Source organism: Callorhinus ursinus, unplaced genomic scaffold (assembly GCF_003265705.2).
Source record: "Callorhinus ursinus isolate GAN/ISIS: 27379988/994484 unplaced genomic scaffold, GSC_fseal_2.0 scaffold18, whole genome shotgun sequence".
NCBI lineage: Eukaryota > Metazoa > Chordata > Mammalia > Carnivora > Otariidae > Callorhinus > Callorhinus ursinus.
In genome coordinates, this window is record NW_027397080.1 from 1,269,786 (window position 1) to 1,290,401 (window position 20,616).

A 20,616-nucleotide genomic window follows, 5' to 3' on the forward strand; every position below is an offset into this window, starting at 1 on the left:
CAAATATTTTCATAACTTGTTTCTGTTGATTTTTTGGTAATACTTTTTCCGAAGACACTTTCAGATTTAAAAATAAAGTCTGTTACAAGTGCTGGTCAGCCTCCTTACATGTACCCTTGTTCCTCAGCCTTCAGGGTAAAGGAGAAGGTCCAGGCCAAGACTGCCCCCACCCCTACCCCCCAATTCTGTAGAAGGTAGGAGTAGGACATTCACAGGCTAGAGGGACCCAGACACCTCTGTGCCATTCTCAGCCCTCTTCCTGCGCCTTGAGTGCTAGGCAGAAGTTGGGTCAGCTGCTGCCCCAAGCCAGCTTCATCTTCTGGTTGTGGGCTTTGGAGGATCGGGAGAACTGGCTCTTGGCCACTGTGAGGGGCACAGCTTTGCCACTCAGGTATACCTTGTTGTGGCATTCAGGTAGCCAGGGTCCAGAGCTACAGAGCTGGGGTCCTTGGCTCACACCCACATAGGCCATCACATAACCTGTCATAAAGGCATCAAAACCAGCCCGATGCAGTCCATCCCCAGGCACTGGGTGAGGACCGGCTTGATTCCCTGGCGCTTCTGAGGCAGCCGTATCAGAAGTTTCCGGCCCTGCTGCTTTAAGCCCCAGCTCCAAGTCATTTTTGTGACCTTGCTCCAAGCCAGGCTGGCTCCTGGTCTCATCCTTAGCCACCTCCTGCTCAATTTCTTCAGCCTGGAGGCCATCCCCGCAGACCTGCTTCACGGGAGGACAATCCTCATTTTCCTCAGAGGTCTGTTTCCCAGGCAGGCCCAACAAAGCCCTCCGCCGTTTGTCCCTACGTCGCCGCCGTCGCCGCTTGTCCTCCACCACAGCCTCATCGGTGTCAATGATAAGATCGATATCATGGGACCGAGGACACTGTGGTCCCAGGGGACACCAACCGTAGGCCTAGAGGTAGGAAAGAGACTTAGAGAGGGGGTTCCAGGCATCAGGAACCTGCCCTCCCCCAAGGAATGGGCAGGTGCTCTCACCGAAAAGTTGTCACAGACGCTGGTGGAATGAGGACGGTGGGTTGCAGGGGGCATGCAGCAGCGGTAGTCAATATGGGCCCCCATGCTAGACGGGTAGCTGCAGAACTCCAGGGTCAGGTGCGGGCCGCCAGCTGCCCGCTGCTTCCCATTTTCCCGCTCGCTGAAACAGCAGACGAGGGTGTTGGTCCATAGCTTATATACTCCATGGGAATAGGGTTTTTTGTCAGTTCTGCTGACTGCTGAGTCCTCAGCACTTAACACAGTGCCCGGCACATGGCAGGCACTCAATAAATACCTTAAGTAAATGAAATAGGCTTATACCAGGCCCCACCCCTAAGCCTTAACCAGTTGCTCACCATTTCCGGAAAGCATATTCTAGGTAGGAGGCCACGAAGCGCACATGAAACTCAGCAGCATATTTGGTGTCATAAATGCCGGCTGGGAACATTTCACACAGGTCAGCAGTGAAGGTTCCCAAGCTCTCGGGCAGGTGTGCGTAGAAGTTCTGGTACAGGAACACCAAGTCTATAAGACCATTGTGTAGTACCAGGGGCCGACGGGCCCGGATTAGCTCCAGGAACAGGGTCCTCACTGACTGGCTCTGACTCTCATCGCCCTGGGTGGAAAGAAAGGGGTCACTGGGAAGGACAGCCCCATAGGGAGCCTCTCTTGCAGGACACTTATCCCCGGGTGCCCCTATCTGGAAAGCTCTCGCTCCCTGCCTTCCCAATGCTAGTCTTCTGTGGATCAGGCTTGTTTCCCCAGCCCTATCCCTAGTGATTTCCCATCCTCCCTAAGAAGCAGACCCTCCCACTGCACCCAGCCTCGGTTGGGAAGAAATAAAATCACAGGAGGGGCAGTCTCAAGGCTGGAGACCTACCTTGTCATTGCCCTTGTGGTACGGGATACCCTGAGCATACTGCCGGTTGAAGTTGAAGCCATGCTGAACCAAGAACTGTACAGACTTTGGTTCTATCACATATTCTTCCATGCACAGCAGGGTCAGATTGAACACCTGAGCCAGGTAGGAGTGTTCACCCTGAGAGAGAAAGGATCTGCTCCCTCGGGATTCGGGATAGAAACACCTTACACCCGATGTTCTCCAGGATCTCAACCCTCTTTCCCCCTAGCCACAGACCAGGGATAGGAAGGAGACCAGTCCCTACCTTGTCTAGCTGCTGCTTGAAGCAGGCAAGGCCCAGGGAGAGAACAGAACGGGTCCTGGCCGCATGACACACGGACTTGTAACGTTCCTCGATGCACCTTGGGGTTGGGTTTAGGGGGTGGCTGTGGCTGGGAGTTAGCCCTCAAACCACCCAGGACTGTGACTTCTACTCCAGGGATGAGGTCTGCCCCTCCTGCCAAGGTTGGCACTAAGATCAGGGCTCATACTTACTGGTTCAGCAAACTCTTCCTGTCCCCAAGCCCACTCAGTTCCTGGGAGTGTGTAAAGGGAGTTTTGTTTTAGGTTCCCAGCACCAGCCCTTTCACAACTATCTGCCCTCCCCATCCCCCAGCCCTCACCGTGTCCACAGCCACGAAGCTAGCGGTCTTTATGGCCAGCAGGAGGGACGGCCACATCTCCTTGAAGTTGTCACTCTGCACATCCACCACGGGCACCTGGACTACGAGCTCCTCCTCAGATTTTGTGCTTTTGCTGACACCACCTGAGGGTAAGGAGAGCGATGGATGGTAATGCTGAGGCAAAGGCCCAGGGGAAGAGATTCCAAGGTAGGCCATGGCTGGGGGTGGAATGTTGGGGGGCAGTTTCCATTAAGGCAAGAAATAGCATCTCTCTCCTGCATGCCTTTGTATCATACGTGCTCTACGCACAGGCCTTGGAGTGAACAGTGCCCTGAATTTGGGGAGAGAAAGCTGGCGTCTTCCAGTGGTTTATATGAGACTTTGGGAAAATTACTTCTCCCCTCAGCATCACAATCTTTAGAGGAGGAAGGCTGGACTAGACGATCTGTGAGGTTCCTTCTTCCCACATGCCGCAGGAAATCCTTCTCAGGGCTTAAGGAATGCAACTCTTTTAATACCCCCCAAAGCTCCATAGTACTGTTCCCACGGGGCCCCAGGAGCCACATGCGGCGCTAACCAGTACGCCCCAGGGCCTCATAAATAATTCCTCACACCCAAGCTCCCAATCCATTCCACTTCCTTCAGACCCGCGCCACTTAACAGAACCACGAACTCTAGACTACACCTCCCGACACGCCCCTACCGGCCCCGACTGCTCCCAACACGCCGGGCTTGGGCGCCCGAGCCGCAGTGCCCAGCGGGATTTGTAGTCTCCTCGTGGCTGGTTCAGAAGGAATGAGCTAGTCCTCTGAACGTTGAGATCAGTTTCTAGAGCCGAAAGCCCGAGGCCTTCCCCCGCTCCGGAGCGCACAGGGTTTTAAGCCGGGAAGCCCTGGGAGGCCACTCACCGTCAGGGGCCGCTGGGGCTGAGGCTGCGCCATCGCCACTGTCGGCGGCCATGACACGGCGCGCCCCTCGCTTGAGTAGTTGGTGAGTACGCCGGGCTTCCGCTTCTCTCCGCGCGGCTCCGGCGGTCGGGGACGGGGCGGGGCCTCGCCCGCCGAGTCGCCGACGGGTCGGACTTCCGTTCACACCTCCCGGGTCTGGCGCGGAGGAGGCGGCCGGGCGCGCGCGGGGACCTATTGGCGGGCGCCGTGCGGGTCGGAGCCACGCCCCCTGGAGTGCGTCGGGAGCCGGGCGCGGGAGACCGAGCGGGAGGTAATTCCTTCTCCGCGTTCTCCGGGCGGGAACATGGGCGGCCGCTTCGCGCGGTCTTCATCCACGCGGCCCCGGGGTGGGGGTCCCCAGCGGAGGTGACGCTACCTCAGCCAGCCTGAAGCGCGCCTAGGAGTTTACGCACAAACAGGGCAGTGTAGGGGAAAGAAGGATATTCTGGGTATAGGCACATTCACAGGCAGGATGGAGACCTCACTCACTTCCAGGAAGTGAAAAGGCGGGGAGAGGAACTCGAGAGAGGCTGCCAGAGGGGTTAGAGTCACCGACTGGCGGGGAGGCCTTTACAATAATCCAGGCAGGAGGGGTAGTTGACTTAGAGGGTGATTGCACTTGACTCCTGATACCCTGAGAGACATGCCCTTACCGGAGGCCAGTTCTTTTTCAAGGACTCCGGTTCCCATCCTCTCGACCCACCAAGGAGTTTCAACCCTTTCTCCTTGAGTATTTATTCACTGTTTCTAGTTCGTCTTCAACCTTTCTCTCTCCACTGAGTCTTTTTCATTATTTTGGATGGTTTAGATTTCTACCATTCTAAAGAAAGAAAACCTCTTACTATTTCTTCTCTCATCCGGTTTTAATTAACTTAACAGTGCTTGTTGTATGCAAATTACCTGGCACTGTGCTCCGCTCTGGGGACTCAACAGTCAACAAAAAGACTCAGTCCGTGCTCATGGAGTTCTGTAGTCAAGTCGGGGAGGTGGACACTGATAAAAGAAACATAAATAAATGTGAAATTACAATTAGTATAAGAGGAAAATGGAGAATTATACAAGACGGTGAGACTGGGAGAGGGGGACTGATTTGGACATTTAAGTCAAGACCTGAAAGAATGAATAAGTGTTAGGTGAAGCACAGGATAAGAGAGGTACAAACTACAGCTGTACGAGAAACGGATTGGGTGAGATGTCACAGCCGACAGGTGGGGGGTTGAAGCAACTATTTAGGCAAACATGGCTGGAGCGCAGTGAGTGAGGGGATGAGGCAGGTGGGGGTCTTTGGAGCCTACAAAACTATATTAAGAGGATTGAGTTCTCAGAGCAATGAATGGGAGAGCCAAAGTCCTCCAGCGGCTTACAAGGTACTTAGTGATCCTTATGCTCCCTACCTTCTTTACCTCTTTGACCTCATCTACTCATCCTTTCTTGGTGCATTCTAACCACACCGGCTTCCTTATTGTTCTGCAGACACACCAGGCACCTTCCTTAGGGCCATTGCACTAGCTCCTTTTTAGGATGCCTTTGGCTAATTCCTTCAGTTGCCTTAAATCATGGGTCAAATATCACTTTAATATTAAAGGCCCACCTTGACCATGTGCTTTAAAATTGCAACATTCCAGGTGGCTCATTTGGTGAAGCGTCTGCCTCCCGCTCACATCATGATCCCAGAGTCCTGGGATCAAGCCCCGCATCGGGCTCTCTACTCAGTGGGGAGCCTGCTTCTCCCTCTCCTGCTGCTCCTCCACTTGTGCTCTCTCTCTCTGTCAAATAAATAAATAAATAAAATCTGTAAAAAAAAATAAAGTCGCAACATTCCACCATCACCACTCCTTATCCCCTTCACCAACTCTACTTCTTCTCTTTATGTTAGTATTTATCACTTAACATCCTATTTAATTTAATTATTATTGTTTGCCCTCCCCCATTAGACTATAGGCTTCCTGATGACAGGAACCTTTGGTGTTTTATTTACTGAAGTATTCTACGTACTTAAAACTGCTTGGCACATAGGCACTACATAAATAGTGAGTGAGTGAATTAGTAGGAAGCCACTGAAGGTTTTAAGTAAGAAAATAACAATAATGTTTTGAAAGACTGCTACTCTTTGGAGAATAGATGGTAGAGTGAATTATGGAATTAGGGAGTTTGGTCAAAGAGGGTTGGCTATGAAGGGAAGGAGAGTGGGTTTTGTAAAAGGGATTAAGGAGCAGGAACTTGAGCTCAGCCGATTTAGGAGAGACCATTGTTTCATATCACAAGGAAGGAGAAGGAGAATGCAGAGAAGTGCAGAGTGCAGTAAACTTATGCATTCACTTTTTTTCTCTGAAGGAGGAAACAAGCTCTTTTGATGAAAATGAGGTGATGAAGTCAGGTTTTAAGGAAGGAGGTTGAGGACGCCTGGGTGGCTCAGATGGTTAAGCGGCTGCCTTCGGCTCAGGTCATGTTCCCAGGGTCCTGGGATCGAGTCCCGCATCAGGCTCTCTACTCCTTGGGAGCCTGCTTCTCCCTTTGCCTCTCTCTCTCTGTCTCTCGTGAATAAATAAATAAAATCTTTAAAAAAAAAAAAAGGAAAGGAAAGAGGTTGAACCGGGGGCTCAGCAGTGACTGTGGTGTAGCACAGCACAAGAGTGCAGTCTCTGGAGGCAGGCCTTTTGGGTTTGGGTGGACAAGTTGCTTCATCTCTGCAAGCCTCAGCTTCCTCCTAACTAAAATGGAGGTGATACTAGCATATACCTAATGGAGTTGTCTGGAGATTGAGTAAGAAATTGGTATAACACTTAGCACAGAGTCTGGCATATAATAAGCCCTCACCAACTTTTTAGTTATTTGAGAAAAGGGCACCAAGAGAACAGTAGGGAGCAGTGAAGATCAACCAGATATATTTCACATTACCAATGGGCAGCCAGCTTTGGTTTACCAGATCAAGAAAAGATTAGGAATAAAAATAGCACATCTGCTCCCCCCCCCCCCCCAACTTGCCATCTGCTCTCAGGCAAATCTTTTCCCATCTCTGATCCTTGGTTTCTCCTCTCTGTAGAATGGAGGTTTGGACTCCATGACGGCTCAAGGCTGTTTCATGTGCTGCATCTCTACCAGATAAACTTCCTACCTGCCCCGTGCTTCTAGACACACGTAATGAACCCCTGTCCCTACACACAGTCACAGTGAGCATCCAGGATACACAGGTATATCCAGCCCAGCCCTGGCCTCTTCTTTTGTGGGTCTCCAAGATTATGCTCCACTGGTCATACCTCAGTGCCACAGCCAGCCAGGGGCAAACCCATGAGCATCTGGAGGGTGAGGAAAGCTAGATTTCTATAATGAGGGTTGTAGAGAAGGAGGTGGCTGTCTATATTCGTTGTGGGGCCCCAAGATTCAGCCTCATGGTGACTGACTACTTTGGGCCTTTCCCTTCTAGGCCATCATGAAGAAGCCACGAACAGCTATGAAGAGTCATCAGAAGAAGCGGGCACCCTGCCAGGAGGGAAGGGAGAAGCGTGTCCTCTGCGGCCGCCAGGTCAAGCCTTCTACCCCCAATGGTGAGGAGCGCGGTGCTAGTCAAAGATGAAAGTGCTGGATTCAGTGGCCATGAAAGGGAGGGAGATTCGGGCTGGGAAGGGAACGTGGTATGTGTCAGGGCCTTAAGGGACTAATTAAGGGTCTCATTCTGACTTTGCCCTGTAACTTTGGGACAATTGCTCTGAGTGGCTGCTTTCTTACCAGTGAAATGGAGCGATTGTCTGTGCATTTCCTTCCTCCTGTGGCTTTCATGGGATCGAATGAGTTTATGAGGCTGAAAATGTTTTCTAAACGGGAAAGCCTTGCACACGTATACATTATGCTTGGCTGAAATTGTTGGGTTTTCATTGTGACCCAGACTCAAAGGAGGTAGCGGTACCACCCTGGCCAAGTTAAGGCCAGAAATCTGGCTCAGGTTACACAGAGCTAGAGAATTCCGGTCTGACTCCAGGTCCAAAGCTTAAGCAAGGGGTTGGGGGGGGGCGCCCTCCGTGGGAGCAGCCAGGCTGCAGTGCCCCGGGTAACCTGGTGCACAGCCTGTGCAGGGACAATGCCTGAGTTTCCTGCAGCCCCAGCAGACTTGGCCAGGCGGAAGGAGGGGGTGCTGGTGCAGGCGTCTCTCTCCCCGTACCATCTCTTCAGAGACACAGCTGACATCATAGTCTTTCGGGAGAACCTACTGAGCTGGTACGACCGAGAGAAGCGGGACCTACCCTGGAGAAGGCGGGTAAGCAGGCGAGGGCCAGGGACAGTGGGGTGGGAGGTCGGTGCCCAGCTGTCTCCATACTAACTCCTTACCTGGGATTGCTTTGGCAGGCAGAGGGTGAGGTGGATCTGGACAGGCGGGCATACGCTGGTGAGTGCATGTCTTGGGAGCACGCCTGCTTTGCCTGGACGCCCACTGGTCTGGGGTCCAGGGGCTGTGTGCTGGGAGCAGAGCAGCTCGGCAGTGCCCTCATGCCTACCCCTCTCCCCCAGTGTGGGTCTCAGAGGTCATGCTGCAGCAGACCCAGGTTGCCACGGTGATCGACTATTATACCCGATGGATGCAGGTGACTTCAGGGAAGGAAGGGGAGGGTCATGAGCCAGACCCCAGAGAGAGTTTAGCCTTGGGGTGGGGGGTAAAGAAGGTCTCTTCCACCTCCCTTGACCTTGATCTTACTTCTTTTTGATGGCCTTCGAGCTGTAGAAGTGGCCAACGCTGCAGGACCTGGCCAGTGCTTCCCTGGAGGTAAGAGTCACCCTGGGGTAGGGGGAAATGGGGACAACTGAGGACTGACCACTGATCTCTCTGATCTCACCCACAGGAGGTGAACCAGCTCTGGGCGGGCCTGGGCTACTACTCTCGAGGCCGGCGGCTGCAGGAGGGAGCCCGGAAGGTAAGGGGGTGAGGGGGTGACAGGTAAGGGGGTGAAACCCAGGGCCTCAGGTGTCTCATAACATAGAGCCCCCCCCCCAAATCAGGTGGTAGAGGAGCTAGGGGGCCATATGCCACGTACAGCAGAGACCCTGCAGCAGCTCCTGCCTGGTGTGGGGCGGTACACAGCTGGAGCCATCGCTTCCATTGCCTTCGGACAGGTGAGTCTTAGCCCACCCCCCCTTGGTGTGTGCCTGCCCTCCTTCCTCCCGGAGCCGGCTGACTCGTGGATTCCTCTGTGCCAGGCAACTGGTGTGGTAGACGGGAATGTAGTGCGGGTGCTGTGCCGAGTCCGAGCCATTGGTGCGGATCCCAGCAGCACCCTCGTCTCCCAGCTTCTCTGGTAGGGTCTTGGGGTCCTGGGGAGACTGGCAAGGGGGTCTCCAAAGTGTCTTTGGCTCACAGCCACATTCCCTTGTAGGAGCTTAGCCCAGCAGCTGGTGGACCCGGTGCGGCCTGGGGACTTGAACCAAGCGGCCATGGAGCTGGGGGCCACAGTGTGCACCCCGCAGCACCCGCGCTGCAGCCAGTGCCCTGTGCAGAGCCTGTGCCGGGCACACCAGAGGGTGAGCCATCCGCGGAAGGGGCAGGCAGGGGTCCTAGACGGTGACCCCTGGCGCATGACGTCTGCCTCGTGCCTCTCAGGTGGAGTGTGAACGGCTCTTGGGCTTACGGAGCCCGCCGGGCAGCCCTGACGTGGAGGAGTGTGGTGAGCGCCAGCCCCAGCCCTGTACCGCGCCGTCACTGCAGTTTATCCTCCGAGTTGAGTAAGACCCTACAGAGCTGGGCCATTGCCTGCTCCCTGGGCCTGAGCGGCGCTTGGGGATCTCTCTTCCCAGCTCCTGACACGGGGCCATGCCAGCTCTGCGCGCCTCCCACGGAGCCCTGGGACCCAACCCGGGGAGTGACCAACTTCCCCAGAAAGGCCGGCCGCAGGCCCCCCAGGGAGGAGTACTCTGCCACCTGTGTTCTGGAGCAGCCCGGGGCCCTTGGGGGTCCTCGGATTCTGCTGGTGCAGAGGCCCAGTTCAGGTACCTAGATCGCCGGAGTGGAGGGCGGTGGCAGGAGCAACAAGGGGGAAGCGGAGGAGTCGGCGGCTAAGGCCTGGCCACACCTGGCTGTCCTCTCTCTCAGGGCTGCTGGCAGGACTGTGGCAGTTCCCGGCTGTGACCGCGGAGCCCTCAGGGCCACAGCAGCGCGAGGCCCTGCTGCGGGAGCTGCAGAGCTGGGCTGGGCCCCTCCCAGCCCCCCGCCTCCGGCACCTCGGGCAGGTGCGTGAGCCGCGGGAAGTGCAGGGGTGTGGCTTTTGTGGGCACATCCCTGGGCCTGTTTCAGCCCCTTGGCCCTCCCTCCAGGTGGTCCACACCTTCTCTCACATCAAGCTGACCTATCAAGTATACGGTCTGGCCCTGGAAGGGCAGACCCCGGTGACCGTCGTGCCGCCTGGTGCTCGCTGGCTGACCCGCGAGGAGTTTCACACGGCAGCTGTCTCCACCGCTATGAAAAAGGCACTGACTGTGTGGTCTTCGTTGTACTTTTTTGGGGTTCCTGTGTGTTCTACGTGAACCTATTACCAGGAGAAAACAAAAGCGTATTTTAAACAGATGTGTGGGGGTGTGAAGTTGAGGAGAGACCACAGGGTTTGGCTCTTTGGGGGAAGGTGCCAGCCCTGCACTCTCCCCCTCTCTCCTTGGCCAGGTGTTCCGTGTGTACGAGGGCCAGCAGCCAGGGACCTGCAAGGTGAGTCTCTTGGCCCTCCCCCAGCCATCTTTCCCCAGGCCCGAATCCCCGGGTTTTCAGTGAGTTAAATGACACATGCTTGGGTGAACATTATCCACTCCACACTTGGCGGTGGGGAGAGGAATAATAGTTCTTCCCTGGAGACCTTAGAGCTTGGAGGCCAGGGTGGTGAGGGAGTAAGAACAAATGGTGGAGACAGTAGGGCCCCAGGTGTGCGAAATGCTTGTACTCGGTTTTGTGGCTTATGAGGTGGAGAGCTTTCATTTCTGTCTGAGAGGCAAGGATCAGGAAGGGCCGCTTAGAAGAAATAGCTGGTGATCTGCATGGAAGAACCGAACCATTACTTCCAGGTTTGGGAGGGGAGTCCGCAGTAAGAATGTTCTTCCCGGGCCCAAGAGTCATGTGGGCAATGCTGGCATAATGCGGCCAACTTCATAATGCATCGTGCGAGGAGCTGGGCGCATTTGATGAGCAGGGCCTGCGCAGGCCAGTCAGGGCCATGAACGCCAGGCCGCTAAAGGATTTTGGGTGGAGAGAGGAGTCCGATTTGTATCTTAGGAAGACTACCTTGGGCTGCCATGTTGACCGAAGACGTAGATACTGGAGACTGGTTGGAAGCTTTACAACATTCAGACTAGAACCTGAGCTGTATTAGTGGAGTGGAGAGGGGGCGGAAGGAGAGGACTCTGCTGCCCCCTTAGTGCCTCCTTTCTTTGGCTTCTGCACAGGGTTCCAAAAGATGCCCCATGTCCACTCCATCCAGCCGGAAAAAGCCCAGCCCAGGCCAGCAACTCCTGGATAGTTTCTTCCGGCCTCACATCCCGACGGATGCATCCAGCCTCAACAGTACTGCCCAGTGACACCTCTGGAAGCCCCCACTTCTGAGAATCCGGTTTTTTAATAAAGTGCTTATTTTTATAGTCATTTTGGAGACTTTCCACCCCCTCCCTAGCCCACTTGTTCTTCCCCTCGGAGGGACCCAGAAAGTGGTAAAGTCCTGCTTGGTGCTGACTTCCACTGCATGAGCTCCCAGCCAGCCCCAGGCAAATGGAGGTGGGTGTTCTGTCCAGAGTGATCTGTCCTCCCCCAACCCTCAGGAGAGAGGGAGAAAGCAGCCGCAGAGGGCCCCTGCCTGTGGCTGACACCCAACACCCTTGGTCCAGATCTCTGGTCAGCTCTGACTAGAGCAGTGGTATTGTCCTACAGCAGGTGGTTGGGCTCAGCCCTGACCCAACCCCTCCCCACCTGCAGAGGCTGCTCCCTAGGGAGAGGGGAAATGGGAGGATTTGTTCTGTCTTAAATTCCTACCTCAAATACTAAATTTATTTCTCTATTGTTTCATACGTAGTGAAATAACAGAGCAAATCAAGGGGTTAATAGTAAAATTGGGGGATAGGGTGGAGAGAAATGGGATCAGAGAAGGTTACAAAGATGGTTCAAAAGTATTGGGAAGTTCTATTTCCTAATTATGTAATTCCTTTATTATTCTTTATATCTTGCATATATATTAGTTATAGACAACGTAAGAACATTTCATAGTTCAAAACAAAACAAAATCCCACCTCTTTGGACCCCAGTGAGAGCGTCAAGTTCTCGTAGGCACCGAAGAGATGGTGCCCCTGGGGACAAAGCACCCCAAGCCTCTGCAGGTGTTTCTCAGTTCAGCTGGCCCGGTGCTCCCCAGCCCCAGCCCTCCTCAGGCTTCCGGGTCCCTGGCTGCTTGCTCCTGCACCGACTGCCACAAGGCCCGGATGTTGCCCTGGCCAAAGCCTGTGGCCCCCTGCCTCTGAATCAGCTCCAGGAAGAAGGTGTCCTCTGGAAAGAGAGACTTGGTGAAGACCTGAAGCAGAAACTTGCCTTCATCACCGTCCAGCAGGATCCCCTGTCGGGCCAGCACGCTAGGGTCATGCCCAGCAGCTAGGATCTGCCTCTCCTTGCCCGGCTGCTGGTAGTATGCCTCAGGAGGAGCCAGGAGCCGGCCCCCAGCCACTGCTACCCCCTCACTGGCTTCTACGATGTTCGGCGTGTAGAGCCCCACGTGCTGCAATCCTGGTCCCCTGTGCCGGGCCAGGAACTGCTCCACCTGGTCCCGTCCACTAGAAGCCCCCGGCAGGGTCTCAGCCAGCACGAGGGTGGGGACAGCACTGCCTGGGGGGGTCTGCAGGGCGGTGAGCTTCAGTCCCCCTCGCCCAGATCCTGCTGTCACCTCGAGGCCCATCTCTGGATCCTCACCTGGACTCAGTGGCAGGTGGCGAAAGTCTAGACAGTCGTAGAACCAGTGCATCAGTGTGGAGGAGCTGCCAGGGGTGCAGGCCAGGGTCAGGTGGTCCACGTGGCTGACCCAGCCCGGGCTGGCTGCAGAGGCCATAGGCTGGAAGCCCGGGAGGAAAGGCCCTCGGAAGTCGGCACGCTCCAGGAGTGTCAGGCTGAGGTTGCCGGCGGGCGAGCTGACCACAGCGTAGGTGGCTGTGCCCTGCGTATCCTTCACGCTAACCGGGGGCACCGGCACGCTGCAGCCCCGCGCGACCAACGCCCGGGCGGCGGCGCCCGCGTCTGCCACGTCGAAGCACAGGTTGGTGGCGCTGGGCACAGCATGACGTGGGTCCAGGCCGTACAGCGGCTCCCGCGGTCCTGCGCCCTCGTTCACCAAAAAGACCGCGTCGCCGCTGCGTAGGGCCAACTGCCGCCAGCCTTCTGCTTCCCGCATTGCCAGGGGCTGGAATCCGAAGAGACGCTGCAGATCCTGGGTGAGGGGCTGCCCCGCGGGCACATGGAAGGCAATGTGGCACAGACGACGGGCATGCACGGCCATGGCGGTCCGGATGGGGACCCTGGCTTGTCCTTCCCCTACCGCCGCTCACCTGTCTTTTCAGGACTCCCGGACTCTCCGTCCCAGGTTTGTCGTCGGAAGCCTGTGGAGTCCAGTTTGCCCCCAGAGCGCGTTCCTCGCTCTTTTCCAAGAAGTCACAGACCGACCCCTGTGGGGCTCGCGGTTCTCCCGGCCACACCCTCTCCAGCCCGGAGCTGCGCGGCGACCCCCCCCCCCGCCCCCGCGCCCGGGTCTGCGCGGCGGGTGGTGAAAACCACGTGGAGCCGGAGCTAGGGTGGAGCCGGAGAGAGGGGGCGGTGCCAGTGACTGCGGCTCGCACTCTCCCCCTCCCAACCCAGACGCTGTCGTGAAGGGTACGGCGGGGACGCAGGACTGCCCTTTCCCAGAGCCTCTGGATGGGCCATGCCCCAGCCGCCACACACACACCGCCCACGGAGATCACAGTAGCTGCCTTCACTCGGTGCCAGGCTTTCTTTCGTTCCCTAAACTGAGAGCTGGGGGAGGAGCCAGGATTCCTAACCCCCTACCCCCGCCCCCGCCCCAAGCACAGAATTTTTTTTTTTAAAGATTTTATTTATTTATTTGAAAGAGCGAGAATGAGAGAGACAGAGAGCACATGAGAGGGGGGAGGGTCAGAGGGAGAAGCAGCCTTCCCGCTGAGCAGGGAGCCCGATGCGGGACTCGATTCCGGAACTCCAGGATCATGACCTGAGCCCAAGGCAGCCGCTTAACCAACTGAGCCACCCAGGCGCCCCCAAGCACGGAATTTCTTACCAATGTCATGTTCTAGCTTAAAAAGAGAATTTTGCCTTTGACTCGTAATGTTCCTTTAAAACTTTGAAAAATATTAAAATGTTTTAAGTTACAGATTTTCTTTCCTCCCCAAATTGGTCCAGAGAAACTGATGTTATAGGAAGATAGGTTATTTGCACGGCTCCTACAAACCTCTCTCCTTTCCTCCTTTCTCTCTGCCAGTCTCTCAAGTGCACCTATCTCTTTCTTCAACCCCACTTCTCTCTCAACAATCTTTTGCCCCCTTGTCCCAAGCGAGATTTGGAGAAAAAACTGATGGCTCAGGACCGGAAAGAAACAGCAGCATTCGTGTCCTTTCCCACCTTCCTGACCCTGTAGGACTAGAACTCAAGCCCTCCTTGAAGCTTCCTGACTGGGTATTGGGCCAGAGGAGCTTTCCAGTGAGATCACTGGATTGAGGAAAGTAGAAGTCTTCTGAGACTTCAACGGTGGCTCTTGGAGGGTTTGGGAAGGGGACTTCAAGAAGGGTAAATGGCATAAGCAAAAAGGCCAGTGAAGAATATGAACCAAACCCTCAGAGGAGCAATAGAGCATAAGGTTGGAGACATTTGAGATGGATGCTATGGTTCCAGGCATTGCAAAGGACATTCCTTTGTCAGGGAATCTGATATAATACCATTCAGTATTACATCACTGGCAAGTTCACTGGCAAGAGGAAGAAGGATGTGATGGAGAGACAGGCTGCGAAAAAGAGGCCTGGCTGTGTGTTCAGTCTTGCAGCCAGAAGGCAGTACCCAGAAACTGATCAGCGGTGGTAAAAGGCACTTGGTGCTACTCTGCAGACTAGTAAATTGGAGAACATGGGTTCCAAAAGCCAGATAGACCTGGGTTTGAAAACTACCTCCAATATTTAGTAAGCTGTATGAGTCGGGGCAAGTTGCTTACCTTCTCTGAGGCTGTTTTCTCCTCTGTAAAAAATGGGAATAATAATAGTACCTACTTCAAAGGGTTGTTGTGATTAAATAAGATGGTATATGCTGCAGCCTGGCCAGGGGTCCAGGATTTAGCCTGTGAACCAGGGCCCAGCTATGTGGGCTCAGGGCATACAAAGTGGGTTTGTATGTCACAAGGAGAGGGGCTGCAGCAGGACTCAGAATAACAACCACATTCGGACTCCTCCTAGGAGACTTGAGCACCGGGAAGGCTCTGGGAAGGCCCTGGCTTTGGTGTGGATTCTGGGGGAAGGGCCCCTGGGAACAGGGCTCTGTGAGGGCTGGGGCAGCATAGGCTTCTGTCCCCACTATCATGGTCAGGGCCCCAGGTGAGCAGCTCTAGTGCCTCCAGGCCTTTAGTCCAGCCAAGGGGGTTTCCACTCAAGGGCCCTATCTATGGATAGAGGGAACGGAAACCGGCCCCCTGACCCATCACTTCCCACCTGCTCCTGAGGGAGAGGGTAGATTTCTAAAGGCCAAGTAGGGTCTGACTTCAGGAAAGGGAGATCTTGGTTAGGGCATATTGTCCTGTCCTGTCCCCCACTGTGCTTGACCTTGACCCAGAACGCAGGCTGGACTCTTCAGAGGCCAGCTAGGGGGGTGGGGGTAGAGGTGGTCATTGATGTTGGTCTCCCTCCAAGCCAGATTCCCAATTCCTGCTGCCCTTCTGGCATCTGGGCTGTGACCAATGTGGGGCCCCCGTCTCCGAGCGGTCGGGACCCTGGGGGCACTTTCGCAAGATGGCGTCCTCCGTGCCTGGCCGCAACTGACTTATTGCTGGGGCTAGGGATGCTGAGGGTGGACGCTGGAGGGCACGCAGGTCCGAGGGCTGAGGCGATGGCGCTGCAGGCCTCCTGCCACATCTGCCTTCCACAGCGGCCAGGTCAGCGGAGGTGTAGGCGGGGGCTGTGGAGTCCTGTGCAGGTCCTGAACCTCTGGAACCACGTCCCTTCTGCGGCTCTCAGCCTAAGCCCGGGGGCTGGCGGACGTGCACTCCTCTCTCCGAAAACCCTGAGCCCAACCCCTATTCCGCCTCTCCTCTCCCGGCCCGAAATGGCTTTCCTCTCCCGGAACTCGCGCCTCTCAGGCCCCGCCCCCCCTTCCTTCCCTCCTGGGCCAGGTGGGTGATTATCAGTGGCTGTTTTTTTTTTTTCCCCCAAACGTGACCTCTAGGTGTCACCCTTAGCCTCAGCTTAACCTGCCCCTCCCGCGCTCCTTCCCTCTCCCCTTCTCGTGGAGGCGGCTCCAGACGCTTCCGCCTTTCTCGCCCAGCCACTGCCCGGTCTCCACCTGATTCCGTTTCTCTCGTACCTAGTCCGTGGAGGGCTTGACATTTTACAAAGGGTGGCCTGGAAGATCTCACAGAGAAGGTGACTTTTGTGTGTGTATGCAAGTGTGGTAAAATACACATAACGGGAATATTTACCTTTTAGTCATTTCTAAGTGTACAGTTCAGTACAGTTAAGTACCTCCATCATCTAGGGAACTCTTTCCCTAGTCCCCAGCTGAAACTCTGCGCATTAAAGAACTCCCCTCTCTCCTCTCCCCCCAACCCCTGGAACCACGAGTCTACTTTTGACTACGCTAGAGCTTCATATGAGTGAAATCATGAAGTATTTGCCTTTCTGTCCAACACGTTGTTCAATGGACAATTTTCAGATCTCATCTCACTGCCTCTCAGAAATATTTGATGCAGTTGGCCACTGTCTACTTTCTGAAATACTCTTGCCCCCCCTTTTATAATATCAGACTCACTTGGTTTTCCTTTGGCGCGTTCTCGCTCCTGTCTCTGCCTTTTTTTTTTTTTTTTTAAAGATTTTATTTATTTATTTAATTGACAGAGAGGGAACACAAGCAGGGTGATGGGAGAGGGAGAAGCAGGCTTCCCGACGAGCAGGGAGCCCGATGCGGGGCTCGATCCCAGGACCCTGGGATCATGACCTGAGCCGAAGGCAGTCGCTTAACCAACTGAGCCACCCAGGTGCCCCTCTGCCTATTTTTAAATGTTGGTGCTGCTAAGGGCTTCAGTTACCATCTGCTTGCTAGATCATCCCCACATTTATGTCCCTCTTCCTAATCTTTATTCAACTGCTTATTTACTGTCTTCACTTGGATGTCCCACTGTCACCTCAGATTCAACATGCCCAACATTGTCCCGGTTCTTCTCAGGCTCCCATCTCAGCACCTGCCCCGCTGGTCTCCCATGGTCCTATTTGGAAACCTACATCATTTTTGAACCTTGCTGTTTCTCATCCCTCACCTCCAGTCAGTCACTGTGTCCCTGCCCATTCTATTTTCATAACATCTCTCAAACCATCACCTTCCTCTTCATTGTACCAGCCAAGTGCAGGGTTTCACAGTCTCTGCATCACCTGGGCACTACAATTGCCTGCCTGGCTTTAGGTTTACTACTGTTCTAACCAGTCTCCTCCTTGTAGCCAGAGTTAGCTTTGAAAAATGTAGATCTGATTATGTTACTATCCTGCTTAAAACCTTCACTAAATTCTGCTTGCACTTAGAGTAAAGACAAAAAAAATTTCCCCTAGCTGATCAGCCCCTGGCAACCTTTCCAACTTTTGTTGTCACTCCCCCACCCCCCGCCCTGGCCCCATACTGTAGTTTCTTGAAAGTTTCCTGCTTCTTCCCACTCAGAACTTTGGTCTTTGCTGTTCCCTCCTGCCTAGAATAATTTCCTTCCCACTTGCCTTGACCTGGCTAACACTTTATCAATCAGTAGGTCTCAGCTTAACTTGTTTGAGGATGTCTTCCAAGACCCCCAAGACTTAGGTCCAGTGCCTCAGTATTTATTAATGAACAAAGGCCTCAAGGGGCTGGTGGGTGATTATCAGACTGCAGTTTTTAACATAACCTCTAGGTGTCACCCACGACCTCTGCTTAACAGGGACTTGGCTGGGAACTTGGAAGGAGGGACTGATGAGGCGCCTACCTGGCCCATCCATCCAGCTGGGAGAGGTTATGGGAAGCCCAGCTTCTTCTCTCAGGTCTGACAACTACTCCGCCTGCTCTGGGTCAGCTGCCTTGATAGGGTGACCAACCATCTCAGTTTTCCCAAGGCTGAATTTCCGGTGCTCCCAAGATGTGGAAATTTCAGTCCTTATACTGGGACAATCCCAGGCAAACCATGGACAGAGGGGCCAAAACTTCCATGTCTACGTGAGACTAAGGTCTAGGCCTAGCAGGAGAGCTAAGCTATAACCCAGCCAAGCTCATCACAGCAACACCACTGGTGGGCTGACCTTACAGCCTGGTGGTTGTAAGAATTTAGGGACAGAAAGTATATATATATATATATAATTTTTAAAAAAAGATTTTACTTATTTATTAGAGGGAGAAAGCTCGAGAATTACAGAGAGAGGGAGAGAGCAGGAGCAGGGGCAGGGGGAGAGGGAAAAGCAGACTCCCCGCTGAGCATGGAGCCTGACGTGGGGCTCGATCCCAGGACCCTGGGATCAGAAAGTATATATATTTTAATGAGTATAAAGAGACCCATCTATGTCTGGCATTGGTTGAGTGCCACTGGGCATAACACACATATATATTTTTTCTAATCCTCATAGAAATCCCAAGAGTACATAAGATCATTCCCCTTTATGGAGATGAGAAAATAAGACTCAGAGAGGTTAAGTGACCAGCCTAAGTCACACAGCTGTTAAGTAAAATGGTGAAATTCAAACCTATGTCTATCTGACTACAGAGCTCCTGCTATTTTCACTGAATCTACAGCCTGACCATTTCCCTCCTATTCCATCTTCATTTGGGAGTCCTGAGTGTGTATGTAGGACGGAAGAGGCAGGTGTAGGTAGAAGGGATTGAGGAAGAGCCCTGTGATCAGGGCGTGTGGGAGGTCCACATAGCATAGACAGTTCACCTGTCCCCAGATAAGTGGGCTCTGCCATCTTGAACTAGGTATGGACATAGCCTGGGGATCTCCAGGGAGGCCCCACCATAGGCTGCTGTCCTGACACCAAGCTGTGTCCTCACTGAGGAGCCAGGGTTGTTTTCTAGAGTTCAGGATGAAACCAGCCAGTTCTTATTTGATTGCAAATGGACATCTGGACATGGGAGAGGCACAGGGGAGGAGCCATCAGGAGCTAGCCATGAACTAGTGGGACAAGTGAGGGTTAGGAGGATAGGTGGAATTTGTGACAAGGGTCATGCTAAGCACTGTGGCTTGCCCAAAGTTTGGGCTCTGTGAATGGTTGCAATTAATGATATAGCAGCCGCTTCTCTTTCCCAGAGATATTGTAAGGCTGAGTTTTATTTTTGCCTAGGTGGTTCTTTAGCAATTAAGCTGCTTCTGAATACTCAACAGGAGTTGGTTGTGTAGAATTGTGAGCAGAGTTCTGATTTTGGTTGTGTAGAGGTATGGGCAGAAGCCTGACTGGGCCGGGCAATGATCAGAGCCTTAATGGGCACTCACTGGTCTGGCTGCCAGATGTCTACTCCATAGGAGGTGTAATAAGACTTTGGATTCCTTTAAGAATGTAAAGTTCTCTGGCAAGAAAGTGATTTGGGTTATGCCATTTCACTTTATTTCCTTGGTGATGTCCAAAGACTTTCAGCGGTGCTAGAGCTGTCCGCAGACCTGTCCAGCCCCTGGACCTGGTATGGCTTGGCGTCCTGTGGCCAGGTTCTGCTCCTGGCTCCACTCTGCCAGTCAAGTCATCCAAGAGCTGGAACTGAAGAAAGTCCGCCCCAGAGCTCCCTGCTCTTCTCCAGCTGGACTTCCAACTTCTACCAGAGAACTGGGCCTCACACACTGGGCATAGAGGAGGGCTGGGGAGGAGGGAAACCATCCATAAAGCTGCTTTATACACCGGACTCTTCTGTTCATTCTAAAAATACCCTGTATATTGCAACTTGACTCAAGGGAGGAGGATTTTGTGAAATAGTCACCAACAATATAGCATCACACTGATGTGGGACCTCTTGCCAGTAGCTCATGGAAGACAGTGACTTGGTGCAGTGGAAAGCACATGACTTTAGCATCAAACAGAATTGGTTTCTGCTACTTTCTTGCTGGGTCACCTTGGGAAAGTTACTCGACCTCTCTGACTCTTGATTTCCTCAATTGATAAGTAGGAATTATAATAATGTCTATGTCACAAGTTTGTTTTGAGGTCTAAATTTGTTAACCAATATATATATAAAGCCCTAAATCTGGTATATAAAAATATGATATTTATTTAGTGCTTATTATGTGGCATGCCATGTTTAAGTGCTTTATCAGCATAGCATGGGCCCATATAGCCTTATGAGTTGAATACTTTCATTGTCTATGTTTTATAGATACAAAACTGAGACTTGAGGAGTTTGAGTAACCTGCCCAAAGTTACAGAGCTGGTAAATAGCAGATCTAGGATTTGGACCCAGACAGTCAGGTTCCAGCTCAGGCATACTTAACTACCAAGCCATGATGCCATATGGAATAGGGCTGAATAAAGAAGAGCTATTATGATCATAGTAATTTAGTATTAAGTGCTTTTTATATCCATGGTGCTAAGTGTTAATTATTAGCATATTTGGATGCAACATTTATCCTTTTTGTTTCTATTTTTTTCCACAGCCATGGCAACAAAGAGCCTTGTGCTCACTACAGCAGAGCGTCCTGCTTTTGTCTGATCCAGTCCGGTGCGTCAGTCTCTGCAAACAACAAAAGATGCGGCCGCTGGCCCCCTGTCCCTGCCCCCACTAGAGGACCAAGAGAGGCTGAGGCCTCTCTGGAACCAAGCTAGGAGAGCCGCAGACAGGTACAGATCAGCAGACTGAGAGCAGGGCTCACAAAAGCGAGGTCATGCTTAATAAGCCTGATTAATTTCTTTGAGTGGCAACAATGCAAGGGGACAGGGGTGAAAGGAGGGACAGTAATTCATC

General features: G+C 53.4%; 3 protein-coding genes across 9 annotated transcripts; 1 reads left to right on the forward strand and 2 right to left on the reverse strand.

The window, feature by feature from the left end:
- Window positions 1-4: 4 nt before the first annotated feature.
- Window positions 5-3,556, reverse strand: TOE1 (target of EGR1, exonuclease). 2 transcript variants are annotated; one of them, XM_025855813.2, is made up of 8 exons: window positions 3,426-3,556; window positions 2,518-2,660; window positions 2,390-2,430; window positions 2,160-2,256; window positions 1,874-2,008; window positions 1,350-1,609; window positions 994-1,153; window positions 5-910 (listed from the first exon to the last, which is right to left on the reverse strand). In XM_025855813.2, the coding sequence occupies exons 1-8, from the start codon at window positions 3,475-3,477 to the stop codon at window positions 290-292; spliced, it is 1,509 nt and encodes a 502-aa protein (XP_025711598.1). In that variant the 5' UTR covers window positions 3,478-3,556; the 3' UTR covers window positions 5-289. The 2 variants fall into 2 exon arrangements, with proteins under 2 accessions (XP_025711598.1, XP_025711597.1); XM_025855812.2 differs by having other exon boundaries at window positions 1,874-2,032.
- MUTYH (mutY DNA glycosylase) lies at window positions 3,372-11,070 on the forward strand. Of its 6 annotated transcripts, none has more exons than XM_073902689.1 (17): window positions 3,372-3,507; window positions 6,508-6,767; window positions 6,889-7,009; window positions 7,526-7,716; window positions 7,806-7,845; window positions 7,968-8,041; window positions 8,179-8,220; window positions 8,297-8,368; window positions 8,454-8,567; window positions 8,652-8,749; window positions 8,828-8,972; window positions 9,052-9,115; window positions 9,246-9,437; window positions 9,541-9,677; window positions 9,762-9,914; window positions 10,105-10,146; window positions 10,875-11,070. In XM_073902689.1, the coding sequence occupies exons 2-17, from the start codon at window positions 6,753-6,755 to the stop codon at window positions 11,004-11,006; spliced, it is 1,632 nt and encodes a 543-aa protein (XP_073758790.1). In that variant the 5' UTR covers window positions 3,372-3,507; window positions 6,508-6,752; the 3' UTR covers window positions 11,007-11,070. The 6 variants fall into 6 exon arrangements, with proteins under 6 accessions (XP_073758790.1, XP_073758792.1, XP_073758793.1 ...); XM_025855808.2 differs by lacking the exon at window positions 3,372-3,507 and adding an exon at window positions 3,623-3,735; XM_025855809.2 differs by lacking the exon at window positions 3,372-3,507 and adding an exon at window positions 3,623-3,735 and having other exon boundaries at window positions 7,568-7,716.
- A 510-nt stretch (window positions 11,071-11,580) lies between these two features.
- HPDL (4-hydroxyphenylpyruvate dioxygenase like) lies at window positions 11,581-13,345 on the reverse strand. The gene has a single exon (XM_025855814.2). The coding sequence runs from the start codon at window positions 12,956-12,958 to the stop codon at window positions 11,843-11,845; it is 1,116 nt and encodes a 371-aa protein (XP_025711599.1). The 5' UTR covers window positions 12,959-13,345; the 3' UTR covers window positions 11,581-11,842.
- Window positions 13,346-20,616: the final 7,271 nt, after the last annotated feature.